The 23,922-nt window shown below is 42.4% G+C and overlaps 1 protein-coding gene and 2 pseudogenes across 2 annotated transcripts in view; all 3 read left to right on the forward strand.

Annotated features, from left to right (window-relative positions):
* Positions 1 to 413: 413 nt before the first annotated feature.
* LOC131751437 (glycerol kinase pseudogene) lies at positions 414 to 2,099 on the forward strand (annotated as a pseudogene).
* A 1,203-nt stretch (positions 2,100 to 3,302) lies between these two features.
* Positions 3,303 to 23,922, forward strand: part of MOGAT1 (monoacylglycerol O-acyltransferase 1) — a 30,320-nt gene continuing 9,700 nt past the window's right edge. Inside the window, exons 1-3 of one of the 2 annotated variants that reach the window (XM_059055247.2) lie at positions 3,303 to 3,790; positions 20,938 to 21,116; positions 21,467 to 21,671. In XM_059055247.2, the coding sequence (XP_058911230.1) occupies positions 3,697 to 3,790; positions 20,938 to 21,116; positions 21,467 to 21,671 (478 nt within the window). In that variant the 5' untranslated portion in view covers positions 3,303 to 3,696. The remainder of the gene's footprint in view (positions 3,791 to 20,937; positions 21,117 to 21,466; positions 21,672 to 23,922) is intronic. The other variant, XM_067026981.1, reaches the window with a different exon arrangement.
* Positions 16,345 to 16,864, forward strand: LOC131751442 (oligosaccharyltransferase complex subunit OSTC-like; annotated as a pseudogene).

The following is a 23,922-nucleotide window of genomic DNA, read 5'->3' on the forward strand; positions in this document are numbered from 1 at the left end:
ACTGATGAAGGGATGACTCCTTTCCAGGTTTTAGACGACAAAACCGTATTTGAATCTTCACTCTGCCATATGTGTGACTTTGAGCCTGGCCTTCATTAACTGCCAAATGAACTAACAGTTATTTCGCAGGGTTGCTCCAGGATAAGCTCAGGCTGGTGAAGGGCTCTGCACAATGTCTGACACGGTGTGTACTCACCACATCCCCACTGCCAGTGGGGTAAGGTGCAGGGAAGAAATCTAGAAGAATCTAGACGAGAAGAGGGAGGGGCGGGGCGAGAAGCTCCTTGCCGATACGGCGTTCTACGGCCGCACGCCGGCTGGCCCTCCCGGCTCGCCGTTTGCCCCTCCCCCGCCCACCGCCGTCACCCGGGAAACGGGACGCTGTCGGCCGCCCGCCGTCCTAAGCGAGTTTCATGGCAGCCACGAAGAAAGCAGTTTGGGGGCAGTTGGTGGGAGCAGTGGACCAGGGCACAAGCTCGACGCGCTTTTTGGTTTTCAATCCAAAAACAGCCGAACTACTTAGTCATCATCAAGTGGAAATAAAACAAGAGTTTCCAAAAGAAGGATGGGTGGAACAAGACCCTCAGGAAATCCTGCAGTCCGTCTATGAGTGTATAGAGAAAACGTGTGAAAAACTTGGACAGCTCAATATTTCCAACGTAAAAGCTATTGGTATCAGTAACCAGAGGGAGACCACTGTGGTCTGGGACAAGTTAACTGGAGAACCTCTCTACAATGCTGTGGTGTGGCTTGATCTAAGAACTCAATCTACCGTTGAGAGTCTTAGGAAAAGCATTCCAGTAAATAATAACTTTGTCAAGACCAAGACAGGCCTTCCACTTAGCACTTACTTCAGTGCAGTGAAACTTCGTTGGCTCCTTGCCAACGTGAGAAAAGTTCAAAAGGCAGTTGAAGAAGATAGAGCTCTTTTTGGGACCATTGATTCATGGCTTATTTGGAGCTTGACAGGAGGAGCCCGTGGAGGCGTCCATTGTACGGATGTAACAAATGCAAGCAGGACGATGCTTTTCAACATTCATTCTTTGGAATGGGATAAAGAGCTCTGTGAATTTTTTGAAGTTCCAATGAAAATTCTTCCAAATGTCCGGAGTTCTTCTGAGATCTATGGCCTAATGAAAGCTGGGGCCTTGGAAGGTGTGCCAATATCTGGGTGTTTGGGGGACCAATCTGCTGCATTGGTGGGACAACTGTGCTTCCAGGATGGACAAGCCAAAAACACGTATGGAACAGGCTGTTTCTTACTATGTAATACAGGCCGTAAGTGTATATTTTCTGAACATGGCCTTCTGACCACAGTGGCTTACAAACTCGGCAGAGACAAACCAGTACATTATGCATTAGAAGGTTCGGTAGCTATAGGCGGTGCTGTTGTTCGCTGGCTCAGAGACAATCTTGGAATTATAAAGACCTCAGAGGAAATTGAAAAACTTGCTAAGGAAGTAGGTTCCTCTTATGGCTGCTATTTTGTCCCAGCCTTTTCAGGGCTATATGCACCTTATTGGGAGCCCAGTGCTAGAGGGATCATCTGTGGGCTCACCCAATTCACCAATAAACGCCATATTGCTTTTGCTTCATTAGAAGCTCTTTGTTTCCAAACCCGAGAGATTTTGGATGCCATGAACCGGGACTGTGGAATTTCACTCAGCCATTTGCAGGTAGACGGAGGAATGACCAACAACAAAATTCTTATGCAGCTACAAGCAGACATTCTGTATATCCCAGTAGTGAAGCCCTTGATGCCTGAAACAACTGCCCTGGGAGCTGCCATGGCAGCCGGGGCTGCAGAAGGGATTGGCGTTTGGAGTCTCGAGCCTGAGGATTTGTCAGCTGTCACGATGGAGCGGTTTGAACCTCAGATCAACGCCAAGGAAAGTGAAATTCGTTATTCTACATGGAAGAAAGCTGTGATGAAGTCCATGGGTTGGGTTAGCACTCAGTCTTCGGAAAATGGTGACCCTAGCATCTTCAGAAGTTTACCCTTGGGCTTTTTTGTAGTGGGTAGCATGGTAATGTTAATCGGAGCAAGGTACCTCTCAGGTGTGCCATAAATAATACCAAGTCATGGATTCCAAAGATGCGAGCTCTTTACCTAACAAGAGAATTCAGTGATTCTGTCTCTTAACGTGCTGACACTATTCATAGACTCTGATTTTATTTATATGCCACTGGCTGCATGACCCTCCAAGTAGACCTGTGGCTTGAAATAAAGAAAATGTGGCACACACAAAAAAGTGATTCTCAATTAGGAACAAAAAAAACAACTGAAAGTTTTGCATACAAAACGTCACAAACAACTCCCCTGAACTACCCAGTGATTGTTATTTTTATCCAACTTTCTATTAAAACGTTGAAGGAGAAAGGGCATGGTGGGGGGATGGGTAGTCAACTCTGTTGTTTTGCCCTCTTCCAGATCCCTTCTAGCAATGACTTGACAGCTACCTGCCACTTGGTGTTGGTCAACTATACAGGAAGATTTACAAAGAAAATGTAGTGGGTGCTCACAGCATGAGGCACAATTTAGAATCCATCCATTTATTTAATACCTCATAATTGAAACCCTTCACTGGCAAATCTTAGGGTAAAGACTTGAACCCTAAACACAGCCTGCAAGGATCTGGTCCTTGGCTACCATTTTTGACTCATTTCACTCCATTCTCCTCCTTGTTCCCTGAGCTCCCACTATATTGGTCTTCTTTGAGTTTCAGCCACAGGACCTTTGCACATGTGCTTCCCTTTGCTTGAATTAGATTCACCCTTATAATTAAAGTCAAGGTCACTTCTTCCAAGACTGACCTTCCAGTCTAAGTCCTAGAACCTTCTCATTCATTCATAGTAGTGTTTCACTTTGCAATTACACACCCAATTGTGTGGTTATTTTCCTTATGTTTATCCCCACCCCCCCACCCCCCATAATTAGTACCCTCTGAGAATCGATGAATGACTTGGTTACTGAGTGTATCCCCAGCACCCAGAATGGTTCCCCGCACGTGGGAGGTATTCAGTAAATGTCCTTTGAATGAATAAGCGAAAGTTTTCCAGGATTCGTAGAGGAATCTGAGACACAAAGACAAGGAGGCCCCAGAGTTTGGGGGTGGTGTGGGGAACACAGACCAACAAACAGATGGATACCAAGCTCCAGAGAAGCTACCTCCTGCGCCTTCCAACAGCTGGTGGGAGATCCTAACCCTTTCCCAGCTGCAGACACCCTCGGAGGAAGAGGTGGGTTTAAAGGCGGATGCTGAAGCCTAGCGCACAGTAATCGACCAGCTGAACAATGGTCAGAGCCCGGTGGAGATCCCAGGTTGCAGGAGCCAGGGCCAGGTTGCAGGAGCCCGCGTCGCCGAGCTCTGGCAGGCTGCCAGGTGACCCCTCTCGTCCACCCTTGTGCCCCACGCGGCGCGCTCTCATCCGCGCCCGGGCGCGCCAGCCAATGCGCCCCGGGCGCCGCAGCTGCTCCCGAGCCCGGGCGCGCGATTGGCAGCCTCCAGCCTCAGCCCCAGCGCGCCCTCCCACCTAAGACTAAGTCCAGTCCGCGCTCACTCCGGGGCGGTCGCCGCCTCCTCCGCGCCGGGGTGCCGGGCGCTGGGCCCGCAGGCAGCGCACACGCAGCAGGCGCCGCGGAGCAGCGAGGTCCCAGGCGGCAGCGCTCGGCGCAGTCCTCGCTCCGGCCGGGCCATGAAGGTCGAGTTTGCGCCGCTCAACATCCCGCTGGCGCGGCGGCTGCAGACGGCGGCGGTGCTGCAGTGGGTCCTGTCCTTCCTTCTGCTCGGTAAGGACTCCCGGCCGCGCAAGATCCGGGCGAATGAAACACCGCGGTGCCTGGGGCTCCGTCTCCCCAGCCCGGACATCACTACTTCCCTTGTAAGCCAGAGCAGGCCGGTCACAGAGGGCGTTTGTGGCTAATTTAGGACTCCCCTCTTTGATTCAGCTTTCCACGTGAACCTTGTAGCAAGCCACCGATTGCCGACTTTATTATCCCCTGTGCTGAGGTGTACTTTACCCGCAGTAAAAGGCACAGATTTTAACTCGATGAGTTTTGACAAATGTATACATCCAAGTGTAACCACGACCCAGTCGAGCTATAGGACATTGCACTTAAGCCCCTCAAAAGTAGATAAACTCGTTTCTTGAATTATCGATTCATAAATGGAAAAACAATGCCCAAGGATTTGAAACCTGATTCCTTCCTTATCCCCACCCTCATAACAAATATCTGTGTTAGTTTTTCCGTGTTTAAAATTTTCCGGATGCAGAAAGCTACCTTGCTGCAAAGGGGACTGCACCACACGTTAGGCTGGGTTGGATGGCCTCTGTCTGTAAATAATTCGACCCAGGAGAGTGTGTTCTAGCCAGTTCCCAAGTTAAGCCCATGTAGAAATCCACAGGAGCCAGTCACTAGACGGGGCAGGGGGCTTATCTGGGAGCTTTTTCTCTGGATGTTTGTTCTGCTCTTGCGGGGGGGCGTGCGGAGGGTCAGGGAAATGGAGGGGGTATAAGAGGACAGGAATTACTGGGAACTTAAACTCTTCAGAAGGCTAAAGTCATTTGTGTGCGATAAGGTCATGGGTTGTACACTGTCCAGGCCACAGTAATAATAAATTCATTACACTGTAGAGGTTTACAATTTTGAAACCATTTTACATTTTGAATGCCTGGATCAGTGGTTCTCAACCCTGGCTGCATGTTAAGATCACTGGAGGAATTTCTAAGAAGTTAGATGCCCAGGCTCTATCCCTAGAATTTTGAATTCATTTGTTTCAGAGTGGAACCTGCACATCGGATTTTTTTTTTAAAATAAACTCTCCAAGTACAGCTAGAGTTTACTAAAAAAGGAAATTCAAATAATTAACTCGTTAAGTCCTCCTAGGCCAAACTGTTGAGACAGCATTACACTTTGTTTTGCTCTAGGCCAAAGTACCATCGAGGTCGCAGCTACACTTATCGACACACACTTCATGTGTGTCAGGTGCTGTTCTGCCAGCTACAGCTTGGCACTTGCCATCTACCTCTACGGTTCTAAGCACCATACACTATTAACCATGTAATCTTACCTATGAGGTAAGGACTGTGTCTTCCTGCGCTCATTGTACCGATGAGGGAACTAAGAGGTGAAGTGAACTGTTCAAGGTCACACAGTTAGTAGGAGGTGGAGGGGCTGGGTGCAAACCCAAATATTCTACCCAGAGTTCCTGCTGTAACCACTACGCTGTCCAATTTAATGCCTTGAACCTGGAGACTGACTTTCTTGCTTATCAGCCAGCACATCTCTGATAGCCCACTGTCCTTTCCTTCCATGGCCCTTATCATTGCTTGTATTTGTGTGTGTCTGTGGTTACTTGAGAAAGGTCTCTATTGCCATCTGTAGGAGAGCAGAAATTTGCCATTCCAAAATATATCTCTTTGGTATATTAATTATTTTAAGCTGGTTATCTTCTAAGAAGCAGCAGACATGGGAAGAACTCTGAAAACCTAGTGGGAGTTACCCTTTTGTAAGAAGCATTTACATTTATAAGGGACATCTCTATTTGTAAGGGTGTCTCCCTTGCTGTACCAGGAAGAGGATGATGACCAAATCTCTAGAAACCTACCAATGAAGAAGGCAGGGACTTAAATTTGCATAAAACCTTACCCTTCCTTACTGTGCTTTTCCTGATAACCTCCCATAACCGACTCAACCCACCTTCAATATCCTTTTTTGTCTTTAGCTGAGGATGGTATTTAAGGGGAAGGTTTTGGCCATTTTGGCAAGTTACTCAGTTTTCCTGGGTCTCCCCCAGGCATACATATTATTAAAATTTTGTTTGATTTTCTCGCATTAATCTGTCTCACGTCAATTTAATTCTTAGATCAGCCAGAGGAAGGTAGGAGGGCAGAGGAAAATTTCTTCCTCCCTGATACATCCTAGTTCACAGGCTCAGTGAGGGAGTACCCAGCACGTGCCTGGCCCATGGAAGGCACACAATAAGTACTGGTTGAATGTCTTCACTCTGTCACCCAAAAGGGAAGTGGTCCACCCCACATGTCCCTGTTTGTCTCAACTCATGTATGTAAATGCCCACAGCGACCCTAGAGGTGGGGACTAACCCCTGTGCTCATTTTCCAAAGATAGAGCTTGGAGGTGTAGTAACTGCTCAAGGTCACAAGGTGGGGGTGGTAGAGCCTTATGTGTCACATGTGAATGGACTAATGACTTAGACATGGCTCACCAGTCCTAATTTGAATCAAACTACAGTGGCTTGACAGACAATTCATTTAAATGCTCTTATTGCATGCGTTTGACATTAGTGTTACCAGGAGCATATTATTTTGTATTATCATATATTTTGGAAATTTTATTATGAGAAATTCCAAACATACAGCAAAGTAGAGAAGGGTATAAACTCCCATATACCCGTTACTTGGATTTATAATTATTTTAACAATTTGCTATATTAGTTTTACCTATTTTGCAAAAATATTTTAAAGCAAATCGCATTGTATTTTAATCCCAAGTACTTTAGTATGCCTATTATAAAATTGTTTTACATAATTATAGTAACAGTGTCCCATGTAGCATAATTAACTGTAATTGCTTAAAATCATCTAAACCAAGTCAATATTCATATTTCCTAAAGTTGAGCCCCAAATACACTTTTATGTGTGACTTACTTGAATCAGAATCCCAAAAAGCCCCCTGGGTTGCATTTAGTTTTTAATTTAGAACAGTTTTTTCCCCCATTTGTTTTCTTGTCAATGAAGCATTGAAGAAGCCAGGTTATCTGTCCTGCAAGATGTGTCACCTTCAGGAGTTCTCTGATTGATATTTTGTAGCGTTAACATGTTCCTCAATTCCCTGTATCTCTTCTAAAATGGAAGTTGGAGCTAAAGGTTTGATTAGATTTAGGTGAAACCTTTTTGCAAGTCCTTTTCCGAGGTGCTGCTGTGTGCTCATGTTGCATTATGTCAGAATGCACATAATGTCTAGCTGTCCCATTATTAGTATCTGAGAGTGGTCAGTGGGTACAGGTAGGAAGTAATGTGAGGGGTGGTCATTGACATGCTGCAAATAAAAGTTCCCTATTGACTGTTGACCTTTCACCTAGTCTCCATTAATGATCCTTGACCAAATTAACTGTTTTATTTGGGACTACAAAATGGTAATTTTCATATTCTATCATTCATTCTTCACATATTAACTAGAATTTATGCCAGGAATAATTTTTCCTCATCATCTAGGGCCATTGATTACCCTACAATTCAGTTCTTACAGTAAAGGCAGTATATAAATGCTTACCTATTTCTTTCCATTTTAATTATTTTAAAGTAAGGAGTTGATGTAGTATCTCCTTCCAATGGTGATAAGAGAAGTTTTATTAACTATGTATTTTAAAGTCTCTAAATCAAAATCTTGGATTGCATTTTTCTTTCCACTATTAGGAAATGAGTTTAAGCTATTAGCACTTGGCATATATATATATATATATATATATATATATTTTAAAAGCAAAATGTTTCATTTAGTCATGAAATCAAATGCTGTTTTCTTGAGATAAATGTTAAGGGCCTGTCTTCCAATCTTATAACATTGTATTATTTTTAGGTGTGCAACCTAATGATTTGATATATGTCTATTGCAAAATGATTTCCACAGTAAGTTTAGTTAAAATCCATTAGCACACATAGTTACACATTTTTTTTCTCTTATGATGAGGTCTTTAAGATTTACTCTCAGCAACTTTCAAATATGCAATACAGTATTGTTAACTATGGTAACCATGCTGTACATTACATGTCCAGGACTTATTTATCTTATAACAGGAAGTTTTTACATTTTGATCAATTTTACTCATTTTGCCTCCCCCTGCCCCCCCCCCCAGCTCACTGCATACTTCCACCTTTGGCAACCACCAATCTGTTCTCTGTATCTATGAGCTTGTTCTTTTGTTTGTTTATCCACACATGTAATATTATGTATTTGTCCTTCTCTGCCTCACTGATTTCACTGAGCATAAAGCCCTCAAGGTCTATCCATGTTGTTACAAATGGCAGGATTTCCTTTCCATGGCTGAATAATATTCCATTTCATGTATGTAGTATATATCACATTTTCTGTATCCATTCATCTGTTGATGGACGCTAGTTGTTTCCACGTCTTGACTGTTGTAAATAATGCTGCCGTGAACATGGCGGGGTGCTGATATCTTTTCCAGATAGTGATTTCATTTCCTTCAGTAAATGCTGGGAAGTGGAATTGCTGGATCACCTATCTTCCAATCTTAATAGTCAAGAAACTGAAACATTACTTACTAGCTTGTGTGCTACCAACCTGCTAACTGAAAAGTGGAAAACTGAAAAAGAGAGAGCCAACATTTATTGACCATCTTCTGTCTACAACTCCTTGTGGCAGGGATTATTAGATCTATTTTTTTAGGTGAGAAAAGCTGAAGCTCAAGAGGTATGTATCTTACCTAAGACCATGTGGTGAGACTGTGATCTTTTACTGAATGAGTCTATTTATTTACTTATTTATTGAAGCAGCCTTATCGTGACACTGTCAAACAGTTAACTGTACATATTTTATTTTATTGTATTTTTTGGCTGTGCCGTGCGGCTTGTGGGATCTTAGTCCCCCGACCAGGGATTGAACAAGGGCCTTTGGCAGTGAAAGCGCTGAGTCCTAACCACTGGACTGTCAGGGAATTCCCACTGTACATATTTAACGTGTACAGTTTAAGTTGTCACGTATGCACACCCGAAAAAAATATTGCCACAATTAAGATAGTGAATATAGCCATCATCCCCCAAAAGTTTCTCATATCCCTTTTGTAACCCCTCCTTCCCCCATCTACAAGCATCCACTTAATGTGGTTGCTGTCATTCATAATACTAGTTTGCATTTTCTAGTGTTTTATATAAATGGAGACACAGCATATGTACTCTTTTTTTTTTTTGGTCTGGCTTCTTTCACTGAATATAATTATTTTGAGATTCATTCTTTTTGTATGTGTATTAAGTAGTTCATAGCTTTTTTTGTTTCAAAGTGATTCTCTAGTGAGTGAATATATTGCAGTTTGTTTGTTCATTCATCTATTGATGAATATTTGGGTTGTAGCTATTATTGATAATACTGCCGTGAACCTCTACCTACAAGTCTTAACGAATGTATACTTTCTTTATTCTTGGGTAAACCTAGGAATGGAATGGTTGATCATGTTATGGTAGGAGCAGGTTTAACTTTTTAAGAAATTGCCAAACTTTCTTTCCAAGTTGTTGTACCAGTTTACATTCCCACCAGCACCGTATGAGAGTTCCAGTTGCTCCGTAGCCTTGCCAGCATTTGATATAGGCAGTCCTTTTAATCTTTGCAACTTTAACAGGCGTGTAGTGGTGTCTCTCATTGTAGCTTTTGTTCACATTTCCCTGATGTCTAATGATGTTGAACATCTTTTCATGTGCTTGTTTGCCATTTGTATGTTTTCTTTTTGTTGTAATAATCTTTCTTTTAATTTAGTCTTATTTCATTTTTTAAAATATAAATTTATTTGTTTTATTTATTTATTTTTGGCTGTGTTGGGTCTTCGTTGCTGTGCACGGCATTTCTCTAGTTGTGGTGAGCGGGGGCTACTCTGTGTTGTGGTGTGCGGGCTTCTCATCGTGGTGGCTTCTCTTGTTGTGGAGCATGGGCTCTAGGCACGCAGGCTTCAGTAGTTGTGGCACGCGGGCTCAGGAGTTGTGGCTCACGGGCTTAGTTGCTCTGCGGCATGTGGGATCTTGCCAGACCAGGGCTCGAACCCATGTCCCCTGCGTTGGCAGGCGGATTCCTAACCACTGTGCCACAAGGGAAGTCCCCCGTATGTTTTCTTGGTTGAAGTACCTGTTTAAATCTTTTGCCCATTTTTGATTAGGTTGCTTTCTTTCCTATTATTGAGTTTTGAGAGTTTGTGTTCTTCTGGATACACATCCTTTATCAGGCATACACTTTGTATAGATATTTTTCTTCCAGTCTATGGGTTATCTTTTGTGTATCTGCAGAGCAGAAATTTTAAATTTTGGTGAAGTCTAACTTATCCATATTTTCTCTATGGATTGTGTTTTTGGTGTTATATCTAAGAAATCTTTGCTTAATCCCAGTTCACAAAGATTTTCTACGTTTTCTTCAAGTTTTATAGTTTTAGGTTTTACATATAGATCTATGATCCATTTTGGGTTCATTTTTGTATATAGTACAAGGTCCAAGGTCATTTTGGGGGCATATGTTTAATCTAATTGTTGCAGCTCTGTTGTTCAAAAGGAAAAAAAAAAAGCTGTTTTTTCTTTACTGCATTGGGCTTGTGCTTTTGTCAAAAATCAGTTGTCCATATATATGTCTATTCATTTCTGGATTATTCTGTGCCATTAATTTGTTTATCTATCTTGATGCCATTACCATGTTGTTTTGATTGCTGTGACTTTATAATAATTCATGAAATCAGATAGTGTTAGCCCTCAAGCTTTGTTCTTTTCTTCAGAGTTGTTTTGACTATTATAGATTCTTTACATTTTCATATGCATTTTAGAATTGGTTTGTCAGTTTATACTAAAAAGCCTGCTGGGGTTTTCATTGGAATTGCTTTTTGATTGAGATTAGTTTATAGTTTAATTTGGAGAAAATTGACGTCAAAAAATGCTGAGTCTTCCACTGTTGATTTTATTTATATCAGAAGTTTTCAACTTTAGAGTATATCTAAGAATCACCTGGGGACTTGTTAAAATGCAAATTCCCCAGAGATTTTGATTCTGTAGGTGTCAAGGAGGGCCCTTAAAATTGTTTTCACTTTTTATTTGGAAGTAACTTCAGAAATAATAATTATAAGATTTTTTTGTAATTTTCTATATTTCTTCATGAAATTCCCCAGATGTTAACATTTTACCATGTTTTCTTTATCTTTCTCTCTCACACATGTATATCATCATCATCTGAACTCTTTAAGAGTAAGTTGCAGACATGGTCTCCCTTTATCCTTAAGTACTTCCGCACATATTTCCTAATATATATCTCTTTACATAACCACAGTACAATTATCCAAATCAGAAAAATAACAGTGTTGCTGTCCTATGACCTAATCCAGAGGCCCTATTCATAGTTCAGTGATTGTCCTGCTGATGTCCTTTATAGCAAAGGAATCCACATGTTGTATGTAGTTACATCTTTTTAATCTCCCTTAATCTGGAAAATTTTGAGGGAGCACATTTTAACATTCACTCTAGTGATTCATACCAGATTCCTGGACTTGCATAAACACTATTGTGCCTCTTTTATCATGGATTATTTATGTGGTTTTCAGTTTGTACGTATACAAAGTATTTGTGCTTCTTTTGTCCTTCAGCTTGTAAAGCTTTCTGAAATGGTATGAAAATGGGACTGGTTTCAACTGAATCCTTGTTATAATTTATTTGACTTCATTAGGCAAAGAAATAGGTCCAATAATGAATTCACATTTAAACAAGAAATTGCAGATCCTTGTACGGCAATACTTTTTAAAGGCGGTAGGGAGCAGACCCACATATGAGGAATACTAGGCTGAAAAATTCTGCAAAGTGTTCTGAGATTTGTCTTTTAGCCCCATCCTCATCCTAAGAAACTCTGGGAGGCACGTTTCCTTAAAACAGGAATTTTAAAAATTAGAGGAATGTTATGCTTACATTCTTATACTTAGCAGATGACACTGATTGATGTTTTGAAATACAATGCATCAGGAATAAAAAGGAAAAGAATGTGACGTGCTAAAGGATTTTGCTTGCCTCTCAGTTGTTTTCTTTCTCCGTCCTATGTTAAGTGGCTAAAATAAGTATAGAAACAGTTTTCCTAGGGGGAAAAATGCAAACTGCTTGGATACAAGTGGAAAGGATGCACATACAAGTTAAATATTTTAAATTAGTTCTTAATTGGTCACTGGTCACTACTTAACGCAAGTAAGTGAACTTCCACTAGTTTTCACAATGTGTTTCTGATGGAGTTTGCTCATCAGATTTAATAGAATCATGTTAAAGATGAGGATATTCTTACATAAGTAGATTTGTTCTGCAGTGTTTAGTTTCTTTTTTTTTTCCCTTTAGTGGAACCATTTTATTTATCTTTTAAAAATAAATTTTGATTATAGGGTAGTTCATGCTAGTTATTAGAAAAATTGGAAACTGTAGAAGAGCTTTTAGAAGAGACTAGAAAAAAAGTCCATATTCCCATCCAGAGATAACTATTGTAAATGTTTTGGCATATTCCTTTCCTCTTGTTTACCTATTTTAAAAAATTTATTAAAATAATATATGCACTAGAAAATAAATCAAATAATACATTGGGTTGAGCCGTATGAAACTGGTGTTTTTAAAGGTCTCAAGCCGTCAGTGGTGGCTGATAGCTAACATTTATTGAGAGTTTCCTATATGCCATTGTTACCAAACCGAGGTTTGGCTGCTCCCTGCTCGTAAGCCAATAATTCAAGAGGCAAGTGTCAGTAGAAAGGAAAGGTGTTTTTATCAGAAAAGCCGGCAATCTGGAGAGAAGGTGGACTCATGTCCAGAGACCAGCTCTGAAGATTCTGCTCAGCCATGATAGTCTTTAAAAGGAAAAATGGGGGAGGGAGGAAGAATCTCAGTGAATCATCAAGGCAGGAGGTTGGGTCCTGCATCATTCTCCATTGAGTGCACACTGGCTGACTCTCTTCAGATGTTATCTTGCCCGTGTGATCTGTCTGCAGGATTGCTTAGGAGGGCTATTGGGGGGTAGAGAGCTAGTCATTTTTTAACTGCTTAATTCTTCATTTTTACTTCTTTTTATCTAGGAAAAGGATCAGCAGGTTGGGCAAAGCATGGTGTGCATTCAGGAGAGGGTAAGTCAGGAGTTAGTTTCAATTGCTTAGTGATCTCATTCCTATAATTAGGTTCTTGTAAGGTTAGAGGGGAACAGAAATAGGCGAACAGGAAAAGGGGCAAAAGAGTTGCTTCCACCATCATACCATCATTGTTTTTGTTTCTGTTTTTAAGTATTCTCCTTTTATTTATTTATTTGGCCACACTGCGTGGCTGGCGGGATGGAACTTGAGCCCCCGGCAGTGAAAGCATGGAGTCCCAACCACTGGACTGTCAGGGAATTCCTGCACCATCATTGTTCTAATGGCTTTCTGTGTGTTATTTTATTTAAGTTTCACTAACCAATTATTTTTCCATGTTATAAATAATACTTTATTAAATTTAAAAAAAAAACTGATAAAGAAGGAAAACTAAAACCTAGAACTTAAAGGAGTTTTTCAACTTACATACATCAGGTCTTTGATTGAAGAAATGCCAGAGGCAAAGTGTGTCGTTAGGATTCATTTACTTTTCAAATTCTGCTAACATCCCTGGAGCATTTGCCATGGGTCAAACACTACAATACATTTTCATTTGTACTCTCTTGTATTTTAAGCGTTCAGGTTGAATCCCTTGAAGCCAGAACGGATGGAGGCAGCAGAGGTAGGAAAAGTCCACATAAGCACTGAAGGACCTTCCACCACCCAAAAGCTGTAGGCCTGGCCACCACTCCTTGCCAAAAGTCTTTAGTTCATGAAAAAAGGAAATTTATATCCCTGATTTTGCTGGAACACTTCTTTCTATAAAGCTAGGCATACCTGAAGGCAGCTTTGAAGCTGAAAGTGGGTCATTGGATCGATCATTCCATCTGTGTGTATGAGATCGGAGGTGAAGACTTTACTGCAAATGTAGGGCTCTCTGTGAGGTCCCAACTTGTTCCCAGTCAAATAGCAGTGCGTAACTTATTATGCATTTTTATCAATTACATGTATAATTCATACATTTCCCCATATTTTTTTTCTTTATTTTATTTTATTTTTAAAAATATATTTATTTAATTTATTTTTTGGCTGCATTGGGTCTTCGTTCCTGCCCACGGGCTTTCTCTGGTTGCAGCGAGCGGGGGCTACTCTTTGTTGCAGTGCACGGGCTTCTCATGGCGGTGGCTTCTCTTGTTGCGGAGCGTGGGCTCTAGGTGCGTGGGCTTCAGGAGTTGTGGCTCATAGGCTCTACAGTGCAGGCTCAGTAGTTGTGGCACGTGGGCTTAGTAGTTGCGGTGCACGGGCTTAGTTGCTCCACGGCATGTGGGGTCTTCCAGAACCAGGGCTCGGATTCGTGTCCCCTGCATTGGCAGGCGGATTCTCAACCACTGCGCCACCAGGGAAGCCCCCTCCCCTGTCTTTAATTTTGGAAATTTATAAGTATTTAAAGAATAGTTCAGTATGCATTCTTTTTACCTAGATTCACCAACTCTTAGGATTTTTCAGTGTTTGTTTTCTCTGTTTCTATAGCCACACACACAGTTTGTTGTTAGTGTTGCTTTTGAACCATTTGAAAGTAAGAAATTAAGTTGTAAAAATCATTGCAGTTCATTCCTCAATACTATAGAATGTGTTTTCTGAAAACAAGGATTTTGTGCATAATTGCAATTCCATTATCACATCCAGGAAATGTATCATTGAAACAATAATCTTATTAAATACATGGCTCATATTCAAATTTCCCTAATTGTCTTCAAATTTTCCTTTAAAACTAGACCTGTTCCTATACTTTATTTGTTTTTTCATCTTTTATAACACTGATTTTTTTTTTTTTTTTTTTGCGATATGCAGGCCTCTCACTGTTGTGGCCTCTCCCGTTGTGGAGCACAGGCTCCAGAAGCGCAGGCTCAGCGGCCATGGCTCACGGGCCTAGCCGCTCCGCGGCATGTGGGATCTTCCCGGACCGAGGCTTGAACCCGTGTCCCCTGCCTCGGCAGGCAGACTCTCAACCACTGCGCCACCAGGGAAGTCCAACACTGATATATATATATTTTTTTTTCTTTTTCTTTTTTTCTTTCTTTTTTTTTTTTTTTTTTGTGTGTGTGTGTGTGTGGTACGCGGGCCTCTCACTGTTGTGGCCAGTCGCAGGCTCAGCAACCATGGCTCACGGGCCCAGCCGCTCGGCGGCATGTAGGATCTTCCCGGACCGGGGCACGAACCCGTGTTCCCTGCATCGGCAGGCGGATTCTCAACCACTGCGCCACCAGGGAAGCCCCAACACTGATATTTTTAAAACAACCCCAGCTAATTATGTTCTCATGATTAGAGTCAGGTTAGACATTTTTGGCAACAAGGTCACAAAGGTGATGGGGTGTATTTCCCATTTGATCATAAGAAGAGGCAAATATCATTTTGTCCCTTTACTGATGATGGTAAACTTAGAGACGATGCATAAACTTTAGCTGAGCCTTTCTGACTTTCAGTACTGTTAAAGGAGTAGGGCATTGCTGCACTGTTCACGGTAGCCAAAAAGTGGAGACAACCCACATTGTGCATCAACAGATAAACAAATGGCTAAACAAGTTGTGATCTATCCATACATGGGAATATTATTCAGCCATGAAAAGGCATGAAGTACTGATATATGTTACAACATGGCTGAATCTCAAAAACTTGATGGTAAGTGAAAGCCTACAAAAGGTTACATGTTGGATCATTGCATTTATATGAAATATGTAGAATAGGTAAATGCGCGGCTTCCCTGGTGGCACAGTGGTTGAGAGTCCGCCTGCCGATGCAGGGGACACAGGTTCGTGCCCCGGTCCGGGAAGATCCCACATGCCGTGGAGCGGCTGGGCCCATGAGCCATGGCCGCTGAGCCTGCGCGTCCGGAGCCTGTGCTCTGCAATGGGAGAGGCCACAGTGGTGAGAGGCCCGTGTACCGCAAAAAAAAAAAAAAAAAAAAGAAGAAAAAAAAATACAATAGGAAAATCCGTCAACAAAGAATGCAGATTGGTGCTTGCCAGGGACAGGGGAAAGGGAAATAGGGAGTAACTGTTTAATGGGTACAGAGTTTTATTTCAGAATGATCCAAGTGTTTAGGACCCAGATAAAAGTGGGAGTTGCACAACAATGTCCATGTACTAAATGCAACTGGATTGTTTTCTTTAAAATGGATAATTTATGTTATGTGAATTTCACCTCAAAAAAAAAATAGCGGGAGGCAGCTTCCTCAATGATGTAGAGAAAGTAGAATCTATGGCAGTTAAGTAAAAATAGAGTATAAGTGGTTGGGGGCTGACTTGTGGTTTCTTATCTAGAATGTACCCAAGTCAAGGAAGCTGAAATTTAGGGGAATTACCTGGCGGTCCAGTGGTTAGGACTCTGCGCTTCCACGGCAGGGGGCGCGGTTCCATCCCCGGTTGGGGAATTAAGATTCCCACAACACTGTGATGCAGCCAAAGGAAAAAAAAAAAAAAAGGAAGAGCTGTTCCTGGGTGGTGCGTGGGGCTGGCAGGCGACAGCTGCCCCTGCTGCCACCAACATGGAGAGTTTGTCCCCAGTCCCGTTCTTAGTGCTCGAATGTCCCAACCTGAAGCTGAAGAAGCCGCCCTCGGTGCACATGCTGTCGGCCATGACGATGTACGCTCTCTGGTGGTCGTGTCTTACTTCCTCATCGCGGGAGGAATCATTTAGGATGTTATTGTCGAACCTCCAAGTGTCGGCTCCATGACTGATGAACATCGGTATCAGAGACCAGTAGCCTTCTTGGCCTACAGAGTAAATGGACAATATGTTATGGAAGGACTCCCATCCAGCTTCTTGTTTACAATGGGAGGTTTAGGTTTCATAATCCTGGACCGATGCAATGCACCAAACATTCCCAAACTCAGTAGATTTCTCCTTCTTTTCATTGGATTCGTCTGTGTCCTGTTGAGTTTTTTCATGGCTAGAGAATTTATGAGAATGAAACTGCCGGGCTATCTGATGGGTTAGAGTGCCTTTTGAGAAGAAATCGGTGGATACTGAATTTGCTCCTGTTAATGACGTTTTAAAGGCTGTACCAGTCCTCTGATATGAAATATGGAAAAGGATGAAAAGCAGCAGAAAAGAAACATCTATTGAAAACATAGGAAGTGTATTATAGCTTGGACTAGAATGTCTTCTTGGTATCAAAGAGACAAGCTTATCAGTATTTTTTCCTGCTGGCCTATACTGACATACCAACGATGTTAAGTGGATTTTCTAATTTTTTTATTTCTTAAAGAAAATATACTTCCTTTCTACAACTATAATATTGGATAAAATGATTTTTTTTTTTTTTTTTTTTTTTTGCGGTACGCAGGCCTCTCCCGTTGCGGAGCACAGGCTCTGGACGCGCAGGCTCAGTAGCCATGGCTCACCGGCCCAGCCGCTCCGCGGCACGTGGGATCTTCCCGGACCGGGGCACGAACCCGCGTCCCCTGCATCGGCAGGCGGATTCTCAACTGCTGCACCACCAGGGAAGCCCAAAATGATTATTTTTTACAAACCCCTTAACATTTTTTGGAGATGACATTTCTGACCTTCAGAAATTAATGTAAAATCAGGAAGTGAGATCCCATAAGCTGAGAACTCTGGACAGCTGATCAGCTTTACCTGTGGTGCTTTGCCTTTAAACAGAGTGTGTGACAGTACATCATTTCAGATACGTATGTAAGACTGTTTCCTGAACAATAAGATGTATGAGAGGAGAAGAAATAAATAATTTTTCTGATAAAAAAAAAAAAGGCAGCTGAAATTTAGGCCTTCAGTGCAACTTGGTTTGTGAATCTAAACAATTTTTTTTTAAAGTATCAACATTAGTTTTGAGAGCTGCACAATGTTTTGGAGTAAATTTTTTTTAACTTTCTCTTCTGTTTGACCTCCAGTTTAGGAGAATCATGTTACCTTGGACTGCTTAGTGGGATAAAAATAGAAAATAGAGGTGATCTAGTCACCTAGTGTTTTCTGCTTTCAATCCAATTTAGGATCAAGGGATTAAAAAACTATTTTGGTGTTGTTTGTGATATGAAATAGAATCTTTATGCAAGATTATGTTATTAGAGAAAAGTTGTTAGAAGCCCAAATATTCAAAAACAAAAGAATTTGAATTAGTACTGACAACCAATGGAATGTTGCTCAGTCATTAAAAATAACACTTATGGAGAGGTTTTAATGCCAAATTAAAGCTGCTGAGATAATCGTTAAGTGATCAAATACAGAATAAAAAATATGTGTGATCAACTGTGTTAAATAACCTGTTTGATGGGGAAAAAAAAGATGGGAAAATTTAACAGTAGTTTTTGTTGGGTGACAGGAATATGAGTGTTATTTTGTCTGCTTCTACTTTTTGCATTCTCCAAATGTATCCTAGTAAACACAGTTATTATAAAAATGGCTCCCATTTGTCAAGCACTTGCTCTGTGCCAGGCAGTGTAACATCTCTCTGTTTATTCCCCGAACAGTCCTTGGAGAGTGGTGCTGTTATTAGCCCATTTCACAGGTAAAGGAATCGAGGCTCAGGAAGTAAAAGACCTCGCCCCAGGTCAGGAAGCTGGTTGGTGGCACATTCCAACATAAGGAGTCCAATTTCCCATCCATGTCTTAACCACTGTACATGTAAAACACGTAATGAATGTTAGAGATATGCAGTGTGTATTCACCTAGAGGAATGTGGTTGGGTGAGTGGACCATTGAATTAGTAGCCGGGGGACTGTTTCTGGACCTACTCTTGACTCACTCTGTGATTGAAATTAAGTCAATTTGCTTTTGATCTTAGTTTGTCCACCTTTATAGTAAAGAAAATAAAACCTTTCATGTGCCTGATTCTTTACGCTTATGAACCTGCTTATGTATTTGTAATAAACACATGTTTATGGTGTTATGGCCATTAGCTGGGGATAGTTTGGTTTTCTAAAAAAAAAAAAAGTACCTGGGTTTAAGGATTAGGCAGATCCAGGTTCAAGTCCTTTGGACACTCAAACTCCCTGAGCCTCAGTTTCCACAACTGCAAAATGGGGACAGAACTCTGTACCGTAAGCATTGCAAGGAGGAGTAAATAAGGTTGCCCATGCGAGACAGTTACTACTCGGTACCTATGCCCTCCCTCCCTTGCTCCATCATAGCTAACCAGATCCAGCTTGGGGTAGAGAATAATGAGACCTATTTATGTTTCTTATAAATGTTTTGCACATTTTAATAAAATAAAATTAATTAACGGGTACATTGTCAGCACACAGACCTGGGTAGAGGGAAGCAGGTAAATCAAAATAGAGTGATCTTGGTAGGAATGAGGGCAGAGGACACTCTTTTGGCCTCACTTCTAGACTTGTGGAAACTTCCAGAATGCAAGAAAACACCCCACTGAACGGTGGAGGGCACATGCTTCTTTAACCTTTCACACACTTTTAACCTTTAACCCACCCTGGAGAGAGAAAGTCAGTCCTCTGATGGGTTCAGTTCAGTATTTGGGTTAAAACTATACTGGGAAATTTATTGATTATTTCTAGAAATATAAACATGTGCTCTGTTTTTGCCAAAAAAAACCCCAACCCCAATCTATACCTACATCCATACCTATAAAGCAGTAATAGATCAAGGCGCTCTTACTCAGATACCATGATGGATTGTTTGGGGCAAAGCTATTTTTTTTTTTTTTTTCTTTTGCGGTACGCGGGCCTCTCACTGTCGTGGCCTCTCCCGTTGTGGAGCGCAGGCTCCGGATGCGCAGGCTCAGCGGCCACGGCCCACGGGCCCAGCCGCTCCGCGGCACGCGGGACTCTCTCGGACCGGGGCACGAACCCTCAACCCCCGCACCGGCAGGCGTACCCCCAACCACTGCACCACCAGGGAAGCCCTAAAGCTCTTTTTTTTTTTTTTTTTTTTTTTTTTTTTTGCGGTATGCGGGCCTCTCACTGCTGTGGCCTCTCCCGCTGCGGAGCACAGGCTCCGGACGCGCAGGCCCAGCGGCCATGGCTCACGGGCTTAGTTGCTCCGCGGCATGTGGGATCTTCCCGGACCAGGGCACGAACCCGTGTCCCCTCCATCGGCAGGCGGACTCCCAACCACTGCGCCACCAGGGAAGCCCCTAAAGCTCTTTTTAATAAAGGTGAGAATGGATAGGAGCTTGGAGGACCAAAGTTAGTACTAGATTAGAGACTGTAGCACATAATAAAGAAGAAGAGGTAACGGCACTCCTTAAACCAGTAGTAACAACTGGCATTTGTTGAGCACTTACTCTGTGCCAGGCTTTAAGTCTTTGTCCTCCTCCCCATTGATATATTTTTCTTTTCATAAATATTTTTTAGTATAACACATAGCACAGACATAAAAAGAAAATGTCTAGCTTAGCTTAATGTATTACTTTAAGGCAAATATTCTTGTCCCTACTGCCCGGGTCAAGTTTTATCAGTTCCTGCTTCATCTATTTGAAGCTACATCATTAGGTGCACAAACAATTAGGATTGCTCTGTCATTATGAAATGTCAAGAGAAATGGTAGGTGAGCTAAGGCGTAGAGTCCCTCCTGTGCCATATCTATCTCTGGCCATAGACTTCCGGGAAATGAAGTTTGTCATTGGAATGTGCCCTCTTCATGGGCACGTGCATAATGGCTGCTCAATCAAGGTGAACACTTGTCGTAGGAATTCCTCTGCATTGCTCCTGTCAGCGACAGTTCCTCCATGTATCACATCAGGGAGATGGTGTAGGGCCATGGGCTTGGAGAATGGACCTTGAATTTAGGTCAGCCACTTACACCTCCGTGTAGTTTGGGCAATTCACTTAACCTCCCTAAGCTGCTATTTTCCCTCTTATAAAAAGAATGTTAGGAGTGCTAGGGCTGCTTCATTGATGCTGTGGCTATATGAGGATTACATTTAAAAATATTTTGGTGGAATCCACAATACAGTCCTTGGTATATACTAAACATCCAAGAAATGTTAGGTCATACGGTACCATTGCTGTCTTGTTACATCACCTCACTTGAACCAAGGTTCAGTTGAACACACTTTGTATATACTAGATTCCCCCTACCTTGGGCCAATGATTGTACAGTACAGTGAGTAGGTGCTACGTGACCCTCATTCCTGAGGTTTTCCCCTTTTTTACAGCACAGCTGTGCCTTGGAGTCATCGTGTTCCTGGTCATATACAACTACTGGTTCCTCTACATCCCTTATTTGACATGGCTTTACTTTGACTGGAGAACCCCAGAGCAAGGAGGCAGGAGATCCGACTGGGTCAGAAGCTGGACCATTTGGAGGTACTTTAAGGACTATTTTCCAATTCATGTAAGTAGAATTGTTTTATATAGTATGGTTTTAAGCTGGGAAAAGAATTCAAATGTGTTTTTATCACACATTTTTCAAGCTCTTCCCTTTTTAGAGGGAGAGAGCCTGCAATTCAGCCCAAGTTACTAAATGGAGTCTAACCTAAGTTGACAAAGTTTAGAAGGCTGTGTATGAGGGGCTCTGGGTTCAGGAAACAGTTAAAAACTGTGGAAACAGCTCTACCCCAGGAAACGGAAATGAGTCATGTCCTTCATTTCCTCTTGAACTAGAACTAATTCTGAGTCCTGTTTCTTATTGGAAACTAATCAGGGAACATTTTATTTTTTTATGTCAATATAAATGCACTGTAGCTCATCAAAACTTGGGATTTGAATCCAAGTCAAAACTACATATTTGGGTTTCACCCCCACGGAGTGCTTGTTGCTGGAGCCTTTGGAAACTTTTGTACAAATTATTCAAACTTCAAGGAGCTGTTTCCCGGCCTTACTGCGTATCTTCACGTGCTTCCGTTTTGGTTCCGGTGTCCGCTCTTCCGGGAATATCTGATGAGTAGTGGTAAGTGAAGTCAGAGCACTGTTTCTCTAGGGTTCTGGGTGGGCGGAACCACATAGAATGTCCCCTCCCAAACCAGCTGGGTTTACAGTTTCTTAGAGTAGAACTCTAAGGAGATGGATTTGGGAGAACTCAGCACACATAAGTGGGCTTTGAATCCATGTGCCACGTGTAGAGATAAGGTTAAAGACAACAGGGACGAAAAGGGAGCCTGTCTTAGTTCAGCTGCTATAAGAGAATACCATAGACTGGGTAGCTTGAACAGTAGACATTTATTTCTCAGAGTCTGAAGGTGGGGAAGATGCGGTGTCTGGTGATGGCCTACTTTGCTGGTTTGCAGGTGGCCATCTTCTCATGGTAGAAAGAGAGAACATGCTAGCTCTGTTCCTCTTCCTATAAGAACATTAACCCCGTTCCTGCGGGCTCCGCTCTCATGACCTACTTACCTCCCAAAGGCCCCACGTCCTAATACCATCCTATTGGGGGTTAGGTTTCAACATATGATTTTTGGAGGAACGTAAACATTTAGTCCCTAACAGCCCTGAGACATAGCAGCATTTAAGCATGGCCTGAAGAAGGGAAGCCTCAGGAGGAAACTGAGAAGCGTCCAGAGGCAAGTGAGGACTGCCAGGTGTCCGGAAATCCACGAGGCCCTCTTTCCAGTGGAAGCGGTGCCTCCAGCTCTGACTCAGGGCACGCAGAGCAGAATGGCCGTGGCTTTGAACTCAGTGAAAGCACACACCTATTTGGGCTCAGGTTCTCTACCCTCTAACCTACCCTCCTCTGCCTCTTCTCTTAAGAGAGTCGCTGATCATTCAGAATCCTGTCCTAGTTTTACTTTATTTTATTTTATTTATTTATTTTTTTGTGTGGTACGCGGGCCTCTCACTGCTATGGCCTCTCCCGTTGCGGAGCACAGGCTCCGGACGCGCAGGTGCAGCGGCCACGGCTCACGGGCCCAGCCGCTCCACGGCATGTGGGATCTTCCCGGACCGGGGCACGAACCCGCGTCCCCTGCATCGGCAGGCGGACTCTCAACCACTGCGCCACTGGGGAAGCCCCTGTCCTAGTTTTATATTCCGCCAGCACTAGGAACCCACAGTAAAATGAACATGTAATTTAACTTCAAGAGACAACGGGCCGTGTCTTGATAAAGCTAATACATTGTTTGTTTGTTTTTTTTTTAACATACAGGATAGCCCATTCTCAAGGTTCTGACCTTTATTTATTTATTTAATAAAATATTTATTTATTTTTGGCTGCTTTGGGTCTTTGTTGCTGTGCATGGGCTTTCTCTAGCTGCAGCGAGTGGGGGCTACTCTTCATTGCCGTGCGCGGGCTTCTCATTGCGGTGGCTTCTCTTGTACGGAGCATGGGCTCTAGGTGTGCAAGCTTCAGTAGTTGCGGCACGCAGGCTCAGTAGTTGTGGCGCTTGGGCTCTAAAGCACAGGCTCAGTAGTTGTGGCGCACAGGCTTAGTTGCTCCATGGCATGTGGGATCTTCCTGGACCAGGGCTCAAACCCGTGTCCCCTGCATTGGCAGGCAGATTCTTAACCACTGCGCCACTAGGGAAGCCCCACATTCTTTTATGACTAAAAAAAGAAAACGGATAAAATCAAGAATGGAAGGAAACAATAAGACATTAAAAAGTGGTTGTCTCTGAAATATGGGTCACAAGTTGTTTGTGTTTTCATTGTTATTCTTTTCCTCCAAGAGTTCATAGTATTTTCCTCCATTTAAAATCTGAAAAGGAGTCTTTAAAGTTATTTTTACATGGGAAAGGCTGATATAAAGGCTGAACAATTATGTAACTTACGTCTTAAATAAGCAATTTACCAAAGTCAAACTAGACATTTGGAAATCACGCACAGATTTAGCAGCTGATGTAGGTTATTTGTCAGATGTCTGAATTTTTGAAACCATTTACATTATAAATCCATGTCTGAGAAATAAGAATCCATAAAGAATACCTGAAAACAGACCATTCTGTGTTCAAAAGATCCAGGGCATCCTCTTGGAGGTTATACTGTTTGGTTCTGAGCGAGGATCTGCCAGAATAACGATCAAGACTACCACATACAGTTATGTAGATTTGTGCACTGAACAACTCCAGGGGACACCTTTTACTTACAATGCAACATGAATGGAATCTGTAGAAATAAGCAGTACACAACTTACCTGAACAAGTGATAGACCTAGTACTAAGCAAGTGACATTTTAAAGACCTAACCCTGTCACCTGCCAGAACGTTAGA

Source organism: Kogia breviceps, chromosome 2 (genome assembly GCF_026419965.1).
Source record: "Kogia breviceps isolate mKogBre1 chromosome 2, mKogBre1 haplotype 1, whole genome shotgun sequence".
Taxonomy (NCBI): Eukaryota; Metazoa; Chordata; class Mammalia; order Artiodactyla; family Physeteridae; genus Kogia; species Kogia breviceps.